The sequence below is a fragment of the Danio rerio genome, chromosome 1 (genome assembly GCF_049306965.1).
Source record: "Danio rerio strain Tuebingen ecotype United States chromosome 1, GRCz12tu, whole genome shotgun sequence".
NCBI lineage: Eukaryota > Metazoa > Chordata > Actinopteri > Cypriniformes > Danionidae > Danio > Danio rerio.
Genome location: NC_133176.1, coordinates 23,293,871 through 23,311,708, shown reverse-complemented (window position 1 = coordinate 23,311,708; position 17,838 = coordinate 23,293,871). Strand labels below are relative to the sequence as shown.

At 33.8% G+C, this 17,838-nt stretch overlaps 1 protein-coding gene across 1 annotated transcript in view; it reads right to left on the bottom strand.

Moving 5' to 3' along the window:
• Nucleotides 1–15,518, bottom strand: part of pax5 (paired box 5) — a 97,054-nt gene extending 81,536 nt beyond the window's left edge. Inside the window, 2 exon segments of the mRNA NM_131638.2 lie at nt 3,703–3,868; nt 14,989–15,518. Coding sequence (NP_571713.1) covers nt 3,703–3,868; nt 14,989–15,034 — 212 coding nt within the window. The 5' untranslated portion in view covers nt 15,035–15,518.
• Between the last annotated feature and the right edge of the window lie 2,320 nt (nt 15,519–17,838).

Genomic DNA, 17,838 nt, shown 5'->3' with positions numbered 1-17,838 from the left:
TTGCTGCCGGAAGTGGTGTTAGTGAGACCAGCAGGGGGCGCTCGACCCGCAGTCTGTGTGGGTCCTAACACCCCAGTATATTGACAGGGACTCTCAGTAAGCGCCGTCTTTGGGATGAGACATTAAACCGAGGCCCTGACTCTCTGTGGTTGTTAAAAATTCCAGGATGTTCTTCAAAAAAGTATTCTGGCCAAATTTGCTCACTGACCTCTGTCTATCATGGCCTCTTAACTATCCCCATATCATAACTGGCTTCATCACTCTGTCTCCTCTCCACCATTCGAATGGTGTGTATGGTGTATGGTGTGGACTGGCACAATATGGCTGCTGTCGTGTCATCCAGGTGGATGCTGCTCACTGGTGATGGATGGAGAGATTCCCTCCAAAAATGTGTAAACCGCTTTGAGTATCCAGAAAAAAGTGCTATATAAATGTATTATTACATACATTAATAATAATAACATATTATTATTATTATGAACATTAAAACAAGCTTTGCAACATTTGTGTCTTGTGGCCAAATCTCCTTGTTCAAATTTATCATTTTTTTTGACAAACAAAACCCTTAATCTATCCACAACATGCTTGACTGGCTAAAGGCACATTTCTCAGTCTATTTAAAGCCTTTTTCTCAAATGTCAAGCCAAGGCCAGTGATCAGCTTAAAGCTTATCCTCTTACATGTGTTTCAGAAAATAATATTTAACGTCAATTAGATAAAATTAGACTTAGTTATTGTGACTTTTGTAGTAACTAATGCAGTGGATCACCTAAAACAAGATTATCCAGGGTAAAATGACTGTAACGCACTCTGCCATCTAATATCATTGAGTTAAAATAAAATAAAATTTGAATTTTGATTTCAAGAAAGTGTTTGTGGGTTTGGTCTTAACTAATGCAGTAGATCACCTTAAACTGGGTTAACTGAAATCGCTGTAATGCACTGTTCTAGTTTGTTCTTTTGTAAAACATCGGTAAGAATAATTTACAAGACAGATATGTCAATGTTGAATCATTATTATCAGTATTAATTAATTAATAAAGGGGCGCACGGTGGCACTAAACAGCTAGAAGATTATTGGTTCGAGCTCCGACTGGGTCAGTTAGCATTTCTGTGTGGAGTTTGCATGTTCTCCCTGTATTCGTGTGGGAGTGCTCCAGTTTCCCCACAAGTCCAAAGACATGCACTATATGTGAATTGGGTAAGCTAAATTGTCTGTAGTGTATGTGTGTATGTCCTAGTCCTCCAGCTCGGGGGTTGGCTAACGACCCATGATATTACAAAACACCAACATGGTGCGGCTCAATATAAACTTCAATATAAAACAGCACTGGGAGTAAGTAAATAATGAAGGTATTAATATCATTCAGAAAAATTACATTATTAGTATGCATACAATTTAAATTCACTTTTAGTTTATCTTTTTTTTATATTTATGATTGCAAATATTCTTTTGAATAGTAGTATTATAATATAAACCTTTTTTGAAGAAGGAAGCATTAATATTTTCACTTTTTGTCTAAGAAAGGCGGAAAGAATAGATGAGAAGTTATAAATTCAAAGTATCTCAAAGAAAGCAGATTCAAACCTCAGTGGCAGAGGGAAAATATCAAGCAAACAGCAAGCATTCATCAGTTTGTACGGACATTTTAGACATTTGTTTTTGTCGTGGATTAAGTAAAAGTTGACTTCAAGAAAGAATGGAAGGAGGATTGTCATTTAAAAGCATGAGCACAAGCACATACTGGCCCCACTGTTTGAATGCAATGAAGGACATTAAGCTGGTTTCCCAGGCAAAGATTAAGCCTGGTTCTGGATAAAATAGGATGGGGCGATATAGATTCTCCATTCAAAATCCTTTTCAGCCGGAGACCAGGCAAACTCTGTGTGCGGGAACTAATCCGTGGTGTCTGAATTTCTTTCATCAATACATTGTTATAGGAAATAATGTCTCAAGAAATAGTTATTTGAACTTTAGACTGACATAAGAGAGGTACAACCTATGTATTCCCATGTTCCCCAATAGTTGCAGGACTCATTCTAACTCTCAAATACTGAAATGCTATTGATGTATTTACCGTACAGCAAGAAGAGATCAGCATGAAGTTTTTTTTTTAATGCTACATTTTATCTGTTGTAATGTTCATTTTTGTTTAGGTGTCTCTAATACTCACCAAGATTGTATTTATTTAGTAAAAAGGACAATGAAAAGTTCCTATTGTGAAATACTATTAGTTACAAATAGCTATTATTTTGTAGTAAATCTTGAAACTGTATATTCATGTGACAGAAAACCTATTGTTCAGCATAATATTTTGTAATGTTATAAATGTCTTAACTTCCACTTGCTCTAAATTAGGGGCTCCCAAACTTGGTCCTGGAGGGTTGGTGTTCCGCCTCAACACACTTGCTAGGACATTTCTAGCAAGCCTACTAAGAGCATTATTAACTGGCCCAGGTGTGTCTGATTGGAGTTGGATCTAAACTATGTAGGACACAGGCCCTCCAGGAGCAGGTTTGGGCAACCACGCTCTAAATAAATGATGATGATATATGATGATATATAGATGTGTAGAGTTTAGATCCAAAAACCTCTAAAAGCCATTTAATATTTTCTTCTACAATTAGCATTTTTCTCTGACTCCTGTGTGTAGGCTCAGTAATTTTACTTCTATATAGTGACGAGTAAGTTCTTTTCATTGCCTTTCAAGTGAAACAACTAAAGATAAACATAGGAAGCTGATTAAAATGCTCATTTTAGGTGAACATTTCCAACAGCATTTACAGGCTTTTGCATCTGAACTTTTATTATATTATATTATATTATATTATATTATATTATATTATATTATATTATATTATATTATATTATATTATATTATATTATATTATATTATATTATATTTCATTGTTTATTCATTTTTTTTTATTAATCTAGATCTTTTAATTCTATTTTTTTTAATTATTGTGTCTTTCATACAATTACTAAGCATCACAACTGTTTTCAAGATTAAAAATAAAACTACTACAATAATTTGTGGAAGATCATGTGATATTAAAGACTTGAGAAAGGCCTCATGGGAATAAAATGATATTTCACTTTGTTCTTTAGTTCTTAAAAATGTATATGTGTGGGTAAGAAATTTTAGTCACCTGATAATGAGACAAAACATAAAGTATAGCAGGAGTATTTATGTCAGTGCTTTGAATGCAATATATCCTTACAGAAACTGCATGAATATATAGACAGAATCACAAGTAAAAATACTGTAATGCTACTACAGTACTAAAAATGATAACCAAATGAATGCGTTTAGATGCAAAAACCTCTAAATGCTGTTTGGTATTTTAGCATTTTTCTCCAACTATTGTGTGTAGGCTCAGAAATCTTACTTTTATAGTAACAATTAGTTTAATTTTTCATTGCCTTTAAAGTAAAATACTTGAACATAAACATAGGAGGCTGAGAAAAATGCTCATTTTAGAAGGCATTTAGGTTTTTGCATCTGAACTTTTCATGTACAATGAAATGCTTTGACACAATATGCATTGCATGAAGTGCTATAGAAATAAAGATGACTTTATTTAACACAAACTAATACACATATAGAAAGAACATATGAAAAGCATGCAGGTATCATGGTACTTTTGCTAGTGGCATGAGTTTTAGCATGTTTTTGCTTCATATTACTCATAACTTACCTGCCCAGTATCTTGCTGACGCAACCGTGACTGACCCGGAGCTGGCGAGAGATGTCACACGGGCGAACACCCTGATGGGCCAGCTCTACTATCCTCTGCCTCACCACATCAGGCAACGGCCGCCCATTTACAAACACCCCACCCAGCTGATTCACCCCTCCATGCCCTGCAGACACACACAGCAAAAACAAAAAACAAACAGAACAGATCTTACTTAATACATAAACTAAAAAAAAAAAAACACTTTGCTGTCCCATTATGGTGTGTGGGTTCTGGCAGCTGGGGCTGTTAAATTACAGAATTTCCTCAAATTTAAATTTCTGGTAAATTTATGTAATTTAATGTCTATTATTTTACAATAAATTTCAGTAATATCATTAATTTAACAACCATCATTTTACTTCCTTTTCCATCATTTTACGCTTTACGTTATGTTCACCCCAGCTGCCAGAAGAAAAAATGGCAAATTACGGATTGTTTTCACAGTGCACTTTTACAAATTCTTCACAAATGTGCAGTTAATGTTTACATTTTATTTTATTATTTTTTATTTTTTATTTTCGATATTTTTTACCCGTATTTTATATATTTCAAATTTCTTACTTAACAGTTGTTTACCCCATTATGTTTTATTATTATTTTAAATTCTTCTTCTTATTATTATTATTATTATTTAAAAATGCCAAGTTGATTTAACAGAATATTGGATCGAATTTAGAGTTATAAGTAGATCTGATGATGGAACAAAATGACAAAAAAATCTTTAATATTTTCTGAATGATATGTTTAATTTATATAAACTTCATATTGAATATACTTTTATTTATAGGGACTTTTATTTGAGAATTGATTTTTTTTATTTCAGTAATTCAGTAAAGGCTTGTGTGCTTTATTAGAGTAGTAATTCATTTTAATATTTAAAACCTGATTTAGCCTCATGCACTGTTAATTGCAATTAGCCGAAAAAAATGTTACTAAATAAAACAAAAAAACTTGAGACATAACTTGTACCTCAGAGAGTTGTGAACGTCTGATTTGAATTATTGTATTTTAATTCACCTAGTGGTTGAGTTTAGCCCATATTTGACCAAAACGTTACTCGGACATGTCCACAGTAACTGGAAATTAACTTGATTCTGATTCTGTAAGGTGTAGATTAAGGAATATTTGGATTCAAGGATGTGTGTGTATTTGACCTGAAGGTTACCATTATGCAGTCTCTTCCCTCCTTTTTAACATATCTGCCCCTGGTGGTCACCTAAAGAACTGCACATGACACTCTTTAAAGTTTGTATTTGTATGTACGTGTCAGTTTGTATTAGTGTATTTTTTTTGTGGCACAGTGGGTGGTGAGCTGGACCTCCTTGGTGGGCTTAGACTTTTGGATACCAATTTTCTTTCATTCTTGCACTGTATATTTTCATTATAATTCAGTATCTTATCATCATTTCAGTGCAGAAGTCTAGGTGGTAATCCAGTCAATCTGTCATATTAACATACTGATTGCTTCAGAAGGCGAACACACAAACACACATTTACACACACAAAAGAACCGAGGGGGGTGTCTGTTAATCCGAGCTACAGGGTAATGGATCTTAAATACATCCGAGAAGGCAATATCAAACAGACCTCACTGGCCTTGTGTCCCCATCCCTAAATACAGAGTTGAGCTAACAGAAAATTAAAAACCTGCTACATGTCATTTTCATTCTCTCTAGGCAATGGGCTTTAGAAAAATGCTTTTCTCTATAGCAACATACTTTAATGGGTGATTTGACTCAGGTTTCTGAAAGGTCTGTTTGTAAGTCTTTGATTTTCTTTCTTCTTCTTCTTCTTCTTCTTCTTCCTTTTTTTTTTTTTTTTTTTTTTTTGAAGGATTTCGTTTTCAGTTTTGTTTGACCTCTTTTACCTTCACATTTCTCTCAGTGCTAGGGTTTTTTGAATTTCTCATTTATTTCATTTTCTATCTTTTGCAGTTTATTAATTTAACATCCCTGTCCAAGACGGACTTCAACTAGATTGTGGTTAAAATTAGTTTGTTTAGGTCACACTTTATTGTAATGTACAATTCAAGCTATTAACAGACCATTAACAAACCTTTAACTAAGACTCTTAGCTCAATATAATTAGTTGCTCATTATAATTAGTAAGGTAGTAGTTGGGTTTAGGTATTGGGGATTAGGTATGTAAAATAAAACCATACTTTATGTGCTAATAAACTGTTATCAATATATTATATAAAACTATAGATAGTGGTTAAAATTAGTTTGTTTAGGTCACACTCTATTGTAATGTACAATTCAAGCTATTAACAGACCATTAACAAACCATTAACTAAGTCTCTTAGCTCAATATGATTAGTTGCTTATTATGATTAGTAAGTTGGGTTTAGGTATTGGGGATTAGGAATGTAAAATAAAATCATACTTTATAAGTGCTAATAAACAGTTATCAATATAGTATATTAAACTAAATCTTAATAATAGACAGGTAATAAACAAATAAATTAAGTAAATTATGTGAATATACTTAAATTAAAGTGTTACTTTTTTTTACTTATTACAGTATTACTCAATTGCAAGTAATTCGTGTAAAACATAAAAGTGTCTTTTAAATAAACAAATGTAATTGAATTGTTTAAAATAAAGCAAATTTAGCTTAACAAGCTTTTTAAAGCAAATGTTTTTACCATTTTCTTTTTTACAAAGCTTCCTAGGTTTTAACACTGTCATAAAAGAACCTTTTAGTGAATAGTTCTTTGAATAACTTAATAACTATTTAAAGAATCTTTTTCAGCTATAAACAACCATTTGTAGAAGGAAAATGTATTTTGGATGTTAATGATTCTTAACTCGTCATTGCCATTAAAGAAACCTTTATTTTTAAATGAATAACCATTTTGGTTCCCCCAACAAACTTTTCAGTCAGCAGTTCTTAAAAGAACTATTTAGCTATTTTTGTGTGAACACTTTATTAACAAAAAGAACCGTTTCTTTCTTATTTTGTGGATTGGAAAGTTTTCATAAAAGGTTCTTTGTGGAATCATCAATGCCAATAAAGGCTATGTTCAATTTTTATCTAAACCAACTTCAAAAGAAACACATGCATCAATGAACAAACGCATCTGAAAAATGAGTATAACTATAAAATTCTCATTCAGATTTTATATATATATATATATATATATATATATATATATATATATATATATATATATATATATATATATATATACATACAGTATCTTAATAAGGCCTTATGAAGTTTTAGATCAGATTATCTCCAACACATTTTTAAGTTAGCAGTTGTGGTTAAAAGTTTTGCACAACATATGAATACAGTCTACCCAGCAAGCATGAGTCTGAGTTTGAAAGAGTATTACGAGTATGGGTTTGTTTGAATATAAGTTGGTGCCGTGGAGAGAGAAAAGGCTGCAGCAGGGATTAAACGAGACAAGCTATTCAGATGTGATCTGAGCGAGCCTTTTTCCTCCGTTTTCTTCTGCAAATACGGCTGGCTTATAAATCGAAGTGTTCCTAGAGCTTTGATTGATTTCGAGGCAGGTTCCGTTTAGAAATAGCGAGAGCGGCTGAAAGACATTCATGCTCCCCCATCCAGAAAATAAACCCGATTAGAGACGCTGCTCCATTACGATCCGCTATCGGCCGCTCCGATTAAACCGCTCAAAACACAGCGAACCAAACGCCAGCAAAGCGACGTGACATCAGGCGTGCTTTAACAAACAGACTCGCCGGGGGGAAGAAACGAGTAAGAGACTATACCTTCACTCGTGCTGGTCTTATGCAATGATTTTGAAATGAAATTGAAAAATAAAAAAATTAAATCACAGATAGCCTATTGGATTTAAAAAGAAGGATCTTTTATTTATTTATTTATTTATTTGTTTATTTTAAATTACGTTAAACTATTGTGGCAATGTTTCCCAGTAATGGGTTGCAGCTGGAAGGGCATCCGCTGCGTAAAACGTATGCTGAATAAGTTGGCGGTTCATTCCGCTGTGGCAATCGCAGATTAATATAGGGACTAAGCCGAAAAGAAAATGAAAGAATATTGTGGCAATGTCATTATGAAATCGCCACGTAAATATAGAAAAGTATTTAAGATTGCAGAATTTAAAACTAATTTAAAGTTATAAAAATAAAATAAACTGTTATAGCTATGTATCATAGTGTATTTATGACATGATTATTTCGTCATATAGCATATTTAAATTGATCATATTACCTATAATAGGTTTATATTTGTAAATAATACACCGCTGATAATCCTTGATTATTATTATTATTATTATTATTATTATTATTATTATTATTATTATTATTATTAGGTTATTATTATAAGCCATTGTAGCCTAATTTGCATAAAATGTATTATTCAAAATACGTTTTAACAGGCGACATTAAACATCCAAGCAACTAAAATTAGAGCACAGAAACAAAAAAAAGTGATTTTTTCCCCTAACTTTTCTGCAAAAATATCGTTTTTTTTCTTGTGGCATGAACTTAAGAATTGTTTTTTTTTTTTTTATAGACAATAAAAAATTCACGAGTTTACAGTTTTAAAAGAACAGATAAAACAGTGTTAGAAATATCTTAAAAATACATAAAACAAGCATAAGAATCTGTAATAATCGTTTGTCTCCGCTTAGTTTAAGGCTTTACCCATTGTTTAAGACCAACTGGTGGCTTAACAACATCTAATTTGCTGCATCACACGGAGTGTTACCTTGCACTTTTTGTGAATAAAAATAAAAAATAATAAAAAAAAAGCTATTTCTTATTAATATTCATGAGAAAGATATAGTTTTAAAAAATCTCTCTTGCTCTCCTTCTCTCTCCCTTTGCAGCATCAGTGGAGTTTCCTTCCTAAAAGTCTTGCAGGTTCATGTCACAGTCAATTCTTAAAGCTTGCACCGTTTGACATTTTCGGTGTAATCGTTTTACCCCACGGATTGTGTTGAGATATTGTGGCGGAGAGGAAACGTGATTCGTTCTAGCTTCTGAAATGTGTATACATCTAATCCACCGTTTCATTCACCGTGCCAATAGATGTCATTTCACATAGATGTGCGTGTGCGTGTTCAGTGGGTGGGTGCGCGCATATTTGAGTTTTTAGCGTGGCTTGTTGTTTGAGGTTTTATTCATCGGCGAGAGAGAAGACTGGGAGAGAAAGAAATAAAGAATGAAAGAATGTGTGTGTGAGGGACAGGGGGTATGGGGGGGGGGGAGAGAGAAAGGGAGAGAGAGATCACAATTGCATGTTCAGGGTGTAAAATATTGCAGCTCTTATACCCTATAATAACAAAGATATTTTGCAGTTTTCACATTTTTTGTTTCGTCTAAAATAAATTAAATATATGTATGCTACTTTTTGTTTTAAATAACTGATGATTATTCACAATAATCAATACAAAAATGTAAATCACTCATGTCTCACAGTCCCACACTAAAATTATAAATCATAAAGTAAAATGGGTTGAAGATTATTGAGTGTGTGTTGGCGGCAACTACAATAAGAAATAAAGAGAGAAAGAGACAAGGGGCCCTCAACGCTGGTATCTTGGGGGACCACCGGTGTCCGCCATGTCACGAATGAGTGACCACACATCTCTCCGCCACAGTGAGCAACTTCGGCTATCGTTTTTACCCTCACAAGTGGCCTGTTTACAGCCACCCTAAAGCAATGTATTTAAAGCGTAAGGCGCCTGTTTGCCATATCCTCAGCTGCGGTTCAAGTTCAGTTTGTGTCCGCTGGCTGCTGGCCTTGGCCGCGATCTCTTCCCCCCTCTCTTCCCCCAAGGGATTGTCAAACAGAAGGCTAAAGCTCTAACAAAGCAACCGGGTTCTGGGTTAAGAGAAATCTAGCAAAAAAGCTGGCACAAAAAGCAAACTTCACCTGTATTAAAGACATGATTAAAACTATTGGCCCTACAGCATTCATTAGTTGCATCTTTAAAGTTTTTTAATCAATTAGGCTATAACACACTGCTTAGCTTTCATTAGCTAAATTTAATCCGCGTGTTTTTGTTTTTTCTAGTTCTTTAAAACAAATTCTGAAAAGTTAGATCGAGATCAAACATATGACAGATCAAAGAAAGTTAAATTCTATAAGCTGGGAACTTACTGTGCATTGCTGCGAAAGGGTCGTGTTTGCAGTGGATTTCCATCGTGTTTTAAAACAGGCCTTCTCGCGAAGAAGAAAAAACACAAAAAAGTCTTTATTGTCCTGTACTTGTTCTTTTAAAGGGTTGTGCGTTTGTAGTCAGTCTGTCCTTGTTTCTTTTAAACAGTTTTAACTGTTTGGGAGTCCAAAGAAACTTTGGTAAACAAATAAAAAATGAACCTTAAGGCCTAAGGTCATCAGTTGAAGGAATTATGTAAAAAGTTTTCTTGATTTTCCAGGTGGAAAGAAAAAAGAAAATTCATAAATAATTTGTGATCTTATCCATCTTTAATTAGCCAACAAACAATGTAAATAGGCGGCCTGGGCACAACCCTTTAGGGTCACACAATTGCTTTTGCGGCCCTACATCCAGTCTCAACTAACTCAGACATCAGAGAAGATTAATCAAAAAGAAATAAAAAAGTCCTGGATATGTAGGAATTTTAATATTATTCCGATCAGTCTTCTTAAGCTTTAGATAAAAAATGTAGAAGTCTCGTTCCCAAGCTCTATCTTGACATCCTCGCTCCACTGACCGTGACCCGTGAACTGTGACCGAGGTTCGCGCTGTCAGAGCGCGTCTCTGCCAGGGATCTGTAAAATCCTGGTGAGGTTTCTGAGAAACCAAAACATTTACTTCATGTTCAGCGTATCTTCACATAAGCTCGATTTGCTTGCATCTTTATATTTTAATTGCTCAAAGCGCGTCTCTTTTTTGAAAAGAATATGCAACTCCGACTGCACGATGGTCCCCAAACAAAAGACATACGTACAGGTGAAATTAAAAAGTACATGATGTGAACCCCGAATTAACACGTTTTCCGAAGTTGAATATAAAATAAAAAATACCCATTGTGCGAAGCATTTGAACTTGAGGAAAATGTCCAAGAAACGAAGGAAAAAAGGCTTTGTCAAGTTTTGAAGCAGTCGGGAAGTGCGTAAAAATCCAAGTAAAGTCTCAGATGGATGATACGGTGGTATAATTTGTCTTTTTCGCCCAAGCTGCCGTCCGCCGAACGGTGTTCTTCTTTCAGTGTGAGCGCTCCGGCGGCGAGAAGCAGTGGTCGAGCCTCCGTCTTAACCGCGCAAACACTGCACGAGCGCACGGCGCGTTTCAGAACCTGCTCTCGTGTGGACAGCGCCAAAGCCACAGCAGACTGAATCTACTACCGAGTCCGAGCGAGACTGTCAATCAACAGACGTCTACCTATCCGAGCACTGCACCTCTGCCGTCACAATCGCCCTGAGTCGCGCTCAGATAAAGACGACGCCGATTGGCTATCACTGAGCCAATATGAAAGTGACGTGCTGTCCCAATTGTGCACTGACAAATAGGGAGTCTCGGATAGAAGTTGGTTCTCTGGCGTCGCTAATCCCATGTCTAATTTCAATTAAGGAACGGGGTAAAATTGAAATTTTAAAATATCCGTTTGCAGTATTTTTAGAAGTCCAATTAATAAACAGTTAACAATTAGTTATGCGACAGAACATGTTTTCAGTTAAACGAATAATCCTGGCCATATAATTAATTGTAAAAACACTGCAAAAATCATGAGACTGACATATTGCAACATTTCCCTGAGATATATATGCATATAAAACAATATACAGGCTATAATATAAATTAACAAATCTTTTCGACTGTTGTATGTCAACATAATTAGAAATAAATTCAACAAATAATATCGCACTTGCATGTGCAATTATGACTGCTGTTTAGAATTGTCCACGAGAGAAAAACGTGTTAATTTAGTAGGCTAAACGAATATAGAAAGTTTGATTATTGTGCATTAAGTAAAATGCTCTGATTAGTTTTCATGAGAGATTATGAGGGATTTTTTTATGTTTCTATGTTTTCTTCCTCTTCATTGCTTTGACGGACACTAGAACTGTTTTACTTTTGCACATTTTCTTGCCTAATAGCCCAATTTTTCATTAACAGACTATCAAACAGATTATTAAGAACTTGATATTAAGTCAGATATAGTTTAGCTGACTTAATAACTGTGGTTTGTTTTTAAATAAGAGTCGTTATAATTATTTTATTTTGTAGTATAAAAACAGACATTACAATATTATTTAAAACAAAAAAGGAGTTTATGAACATTAATGCTTACTAACTTTATTGATTTTATTTATTTATTTATTTACAGTTACTTAATTAATTAATTAATTAATTAACTAGTTAGTTAATTTAACTATTTTACATTTCAGCACTTATTAAATGATTTATCGATGGATTACTAGTATATATTTTAATATTTTTGTGCTTTTACTAATTTATATAAACATACATTTCTATGAAGCAAAACATTATACAAAATAAAACACAAATTTCTAAAATTATACAGCACACAATTTTAAATAATGGCTCTCATTTTTTTACGTGTTGTTTTGTGTAAGTCTTCAAAAGAGCACACAAATATTAACTCTATAAAAATGTGATTTTTTTTCTTCTTAGTTTTGGGATAGATTTTCAAGCATGCGACTCTGAATTGCTTTGCTTAGAAACCAGTGACACAACTATCTTTTATATGTGTCGGTAATTTGCTGTGTGGTAAGAAATATGACCTTTACGTCACTGCAACTATGTGATTCAGGTTCACCATTCATGTGCTTAACGCAATATTTTAGTCTTTTTCTCCGAGTGTCTTTAAAGAAAGATTCATCCGCGGTGAGCCGTTTGTGCCACGAGGGGGCGAACCCTTGGTCTCGTGTGAAGAAGCTCATCATACGCGCACGCAAACACACACACACACACACACACACACACACACACACACACACATACGTGCGCACTTTTGCATAGCCTACGCGCACAACTAATGATAGACGTTGCAATGTTAAACAAATGTTTACGTTTTGTATTCCGTCTTATTCTGTTAGATGTGTAATACATGTTGGTCAGTTTTATTTACTTAACAATTATGGGGGCTTTTTATGCACATTTTTTTTAGTTTTATTTATTTATTTTCTATTGATTCTTGCATTTAGATTCAAACGCGGCCTCCAAAAAAATTATATTATGGTGATTTAAAGATTCAAACTATGTAAATAGTTCAAGTAGCCTACACTGAATTATTTTAGGCCTAATTTTTCTGCCTTTTTTGGGAGCCTCTTATTATTTCCCCCAGTTCAACTCTGGCTCACGTGATGAAATGTTTAATAATCAGTCTTTTTTTTTTTTTTTTTTTTGGAGGAATTATTTTCTTATAATGGTTTCTTTAAATACAGTTTTTGTTAGCAAATTAAACACAAATATGTTGTAAACAGCTAGGTTGCTTCTAATTCTAGCTTGGAAAATTTGGGGAAAAAAGTTATTTTCAGTTTAAAAAATTAGCATAACCAATTACAGAATGTATGAACGGCCAAATAAAGCTACAATTGAGATAATAATGATTTAGGAGTTGTGCTATTTAGGATTATTCGCGTCATCTTATAACATAAAAGTAACAATAATAATAAATTATTAGTATTATTATTATTCATTCATTCATTTATTTTCTTTTTGGCTTAGTCCCTTTATTGTTCTGGGGGTCACCACAGCGGAATTATCCGCCAACTTAAACTTTCATTGGGAAAATTATTATTATTATTATTATTATTATTATTATTATTATTATTATTATTATTATTATCATTATTAACAACAACAACAATAATAATAATAATAATAATAATAATAATTATTATTATTATTATTATTATTATTATTATTATTATTATTATTATTATTATTATTATTATTATTATAGCCTAATAATAATATGAAATGGTTAAAAAATATACAAATAATAAAAGTGTTTTAAGGAGTCTAAACAGTTAATCAGGCTTCTAACTATGAATTGTTTACAAGTCCACAATTTTAAATAATTAAGAATAATTCATGGCCAAAGTCAAGGGTTAGCTAGTCAGTCAAATTAATTATATCAGAAAATCTCGTCAGTCGTGTTTTTAAGAAGTGAAAGATTGCGTTTGTTCATAAATTCAAAATTAAATCATTTCCAATTGTGTGTGAAACCAGGGCACAAAATAGCACCAAACTACTGACTTTTCGAAGATTAACTGTCTCCTCAGATGTTTGAACTAGGGTTAGCTACTCCATCAGTTAGGTCTGTTTATATTTGACACACAAACATGATGTGTGCCTACAATAAAAATAATTGTATAGCCTACTTATAAAAACCACCGGGCACACAAATTTGAGAAGCAAATAGCCTAGATAGGGGTATCATAATTATTCTTGGTCCTCGATGAAAGCTATAGGCGTATAGTCGTTTTAAAGCAGGTGAGATTATCCTGGTTTAAACTGGCCTGTTTAAATCCAACTTAAGGCCTAGGCTAGTTGACAGCATTTAAAGCACAAGCTTTCTTATAATGCTATAAAGCAACGTAGGCCTATATGTGCCTTTAAGCTAGTTTTGTCAACACTCAATAGCCTATGATATTTTGCAAAGTACAAATACCAACATTGACATGTAGCCTATAGCCTATTATTTTCATCTGAACGAGCCATTTCATTGTGAGTTACATGTAACACGCAAGCGAGAGATGTTTCCAAAAACATGCATATTTGTTTTTGGACCTGAGAAGACAACACAATAGGCCTACTTGATCCTCAACAAAAACTTGCAGAATTAAAACTCTGTTTCAAGAACCTCCTTGTGTGACAGGAATCGTCATTGTTTTAACTCATCTTACGCCTGCTTTTCATTACTGTTGTATTTCATGTTGATTTGGACTGTGATTTGCCGGACAAATAGGCCCAAACCCAGCACATCAAGCTCAAACCACGTTTCTGTCAAAATCACACAATCAGCAAAGGTGTGGCCAAAATGTAAGCCAGATTTTCCAGGCCCACTTGAATGTGTTGTACAAGGTTTTCGTGTTAAAATTGCCACCAACATTCATATCAACTAAAAACTAAATAAACAATCAAGCCGTTTAAAAAAGGACATCTGCACGTGTAGCAAGTGTACAAATGTTAGTGTTAACAAACGGCGTGTTAGTACAGCTTTGTAAAAAAAAAGACATTTTTATACTTCTTTGAACAAGCAATAGTAGGCTAGATCAAGTAAAATGGAGAAACAGATAAGGCCCTACCCGACCGTCCGATGCGCAGAGATGGACCCTTTTGGTCCAAGTCCATGCCGTGGCTAGAGGTTGGACAGAGGGATGAGCGGGGGGGTGAGAACACAAAAGTTCCCTCTCCTATATCCTCTGTTGCTGCTCTCTCTGCTCTTTTTTGTAACAGTGGTTTTGACGAATGGTAGTTTGAAATAATGTGACTCTTCCGCTCCCTGTTGCGCCGTTGCAATTGTTCACTGGAGTGAGACTAAACGTTTTAGGTGGAAAAGAGACTCTGAAGGAAGCGTGAAACGATTATGGGGCAAAGTCAAGAAAGAGCCGCGCGCTCATGCCCTCTTTCTTCCTCTTTCTCTCTCTCTCTCTCCCTCTCTCTCTTTCTTCTCCTCTCTCTCTTTCACTCACAAACGTGTATAGGCCACACTTGCTGCCCTTCTTCAGACAGCGTGCATGGCGTGGTTGCGTATATCCAGATCATTTGGATAACATAGGCTAACTAACTTTTTCCTCCTCTGTCTTTTTCTCTCAAGCTGACATCTTTAAGCGTGTCAGTGGATTTGTGGTTTGGGAATAAGTAAAATTAAGAACATAAAATTTACACTAATAACCCTGGTTTGCAACAACAGAAATTTGGGTCAGATCTGGGTAGCCTTGGGTTAATATTTAAATTTCAAATCATCGCAAAATTTAACCCAATAGTTTGGCTTGTTAATATCTGGGTTGAAACAACCCAGAATATTTTAGAGTGTAGACTGGTTCAATAAAATAAAAAAAGATAAATAAATAAACGCTAGGTAAATCCAAATGGCAAATTTGTTTATTTTAGGTCAAATAACTCTTTATTAGGAGTTTAAATAAATCATTTTTTGTTTAAAGAAAATCAAGTATTCATTAAGATCCGTAAAATGCTAATTATATAAATAAACACATAAATACATTTAAATTGTTTTTAATTTAATTAGATCAATTAGGTGTGGCAACTTTTTAATTAAAAAAAAAACGTAAAAGTAATTATGAAAATGCATTTATGGTTTTTATTGATGATTTAATTTTGTTATTGGCTAAAATAAAATGCTTTAATTGTTTTTAATAAAAAAATAGGAAGGAATATGCATGAAAAGTAAAAGTGAAAATGTACATCAACAAATGTGCATTCGCGTTGTTGGCAGGCATGCAGGTGTAATGATGTTATATAGCTGATGTTAATAGCCAGTTATAGGATCTATATTAAAACTTTTTAAACTCTCTATTAGAGCAACAATTAACAAAGAGCACCACATTTGTTACAGTATATAATCTTTGTTAAAGTTAATTAATCATACAAATATGCATTGTTGTATTACGTTAGCTTAGTTGAATTTGTTTTTAGTCACAATATTAATTTCAGTTGTAATTTCTAATAAAAAAAAATCATGCCAGAAGTATTTTATTGTTACTTAATAAGCCATTATGTTTATCTAATAGTGTTAGGCTATACCTCAGTGCAGAATAAAACAAACGTATCCGTCTTAGGCTAATCTGATAAAGCTTTGGGGTTTCCTAGTTTTACTTTTTTAAAACACCTTTTGATCCCAAAAGACTTCTGCGGAGAGTCTTTTTTTTTTTTTTTTTTTTTTTTGCATTATTTCTTCACCGTAACCCCAACAATGCACGTGAACGCACGCGCTGGATGCTGACAGGCGATGATTTGAGGTCTCGAGGTTCATGGGCGACACAGACACCATTGAGCGCCGAACAATGCGGGAGACGCGCCGTTCGCCACTCTCTGACCTCTTCTCTGGAAACAACAAATGTAGCTCATTTAATCGCGCCTCATAAAGCCATGTTCCATTGATAGAGGGCTAAAGGCAGAATAATGAATGAAGCTTTAGACCTTATTAATTTAATTCGGAGTGGCCCGTGGCTTGTTTCAGATAATTTTGGCCCAGAGGTCAATTATTTAATTACGCTATTTTCCCGCGTGACGGAAAGTCTAATTCATTTGCAATATATAAATAAAACCATTATAAAGCGGCGCTGTGTTTTGAGGACATGTGGGCGAGATGTTCTTTGGGGGCTTCTAAAGCTCCGCCAGTGTCCCTGTGCAGGTGGCTGTTGTCCCGGTGACCTGAGGCGATGTTACCGCATCGCTACACACGACTCTCCGCTCCAGGATCAAAGGCCAAACTTGTCCTACATAAACTTACATCAACGTCCAGTCTCTCTTCCCCTTTCTCGCTTCATATCAGCTCCTTTAACACTTGGGACCACATAGCTTCCTTTTCCATTCATCCATTGAATGAATAACAGCTTAGGCTTTAAAATAATAGAATGTATCTCCGCAGTTTATATTCACGTTGGTCAAGCACATGGCAGCATTTTTAGGACATCAAGTGCAACAAAATAGTTCTGTGAATTGTTTTATAGCATATTAGTTCAATTACAATGAACAGCTTTCCGCTGACGTTTATTTTGATCCTAAAAAACAAAACAAAATCAATAGGCGTTTAAAGTCTATTAACCAGCGCATTGTTTATTAACTAGTTTATTAACCTTATATAATTTTACAAAGCAGTTGTAATGATATGATTTATAATAATAATAATATTAATAATAATAATAAAACTATTGTTGGTATTATTACTACTGGTAATAGCTACTGTAAAAGGTGTATCATTATTATTATTATTATTATTATTATTATTATTATTATTATTATTATTATTATTATTGGTAATAGTAATAATACTATTGTTGTTATTTAAATGTATACAGTAATAATTCTACAGTTATTGTTTAATCACTAGCCTATAGCTGTAAAAGAAAAGAAAAAAGTCTCAAATTTCTGTCCAAAAATGTTAGCAGTAGTATAAATCATACAATTTACAT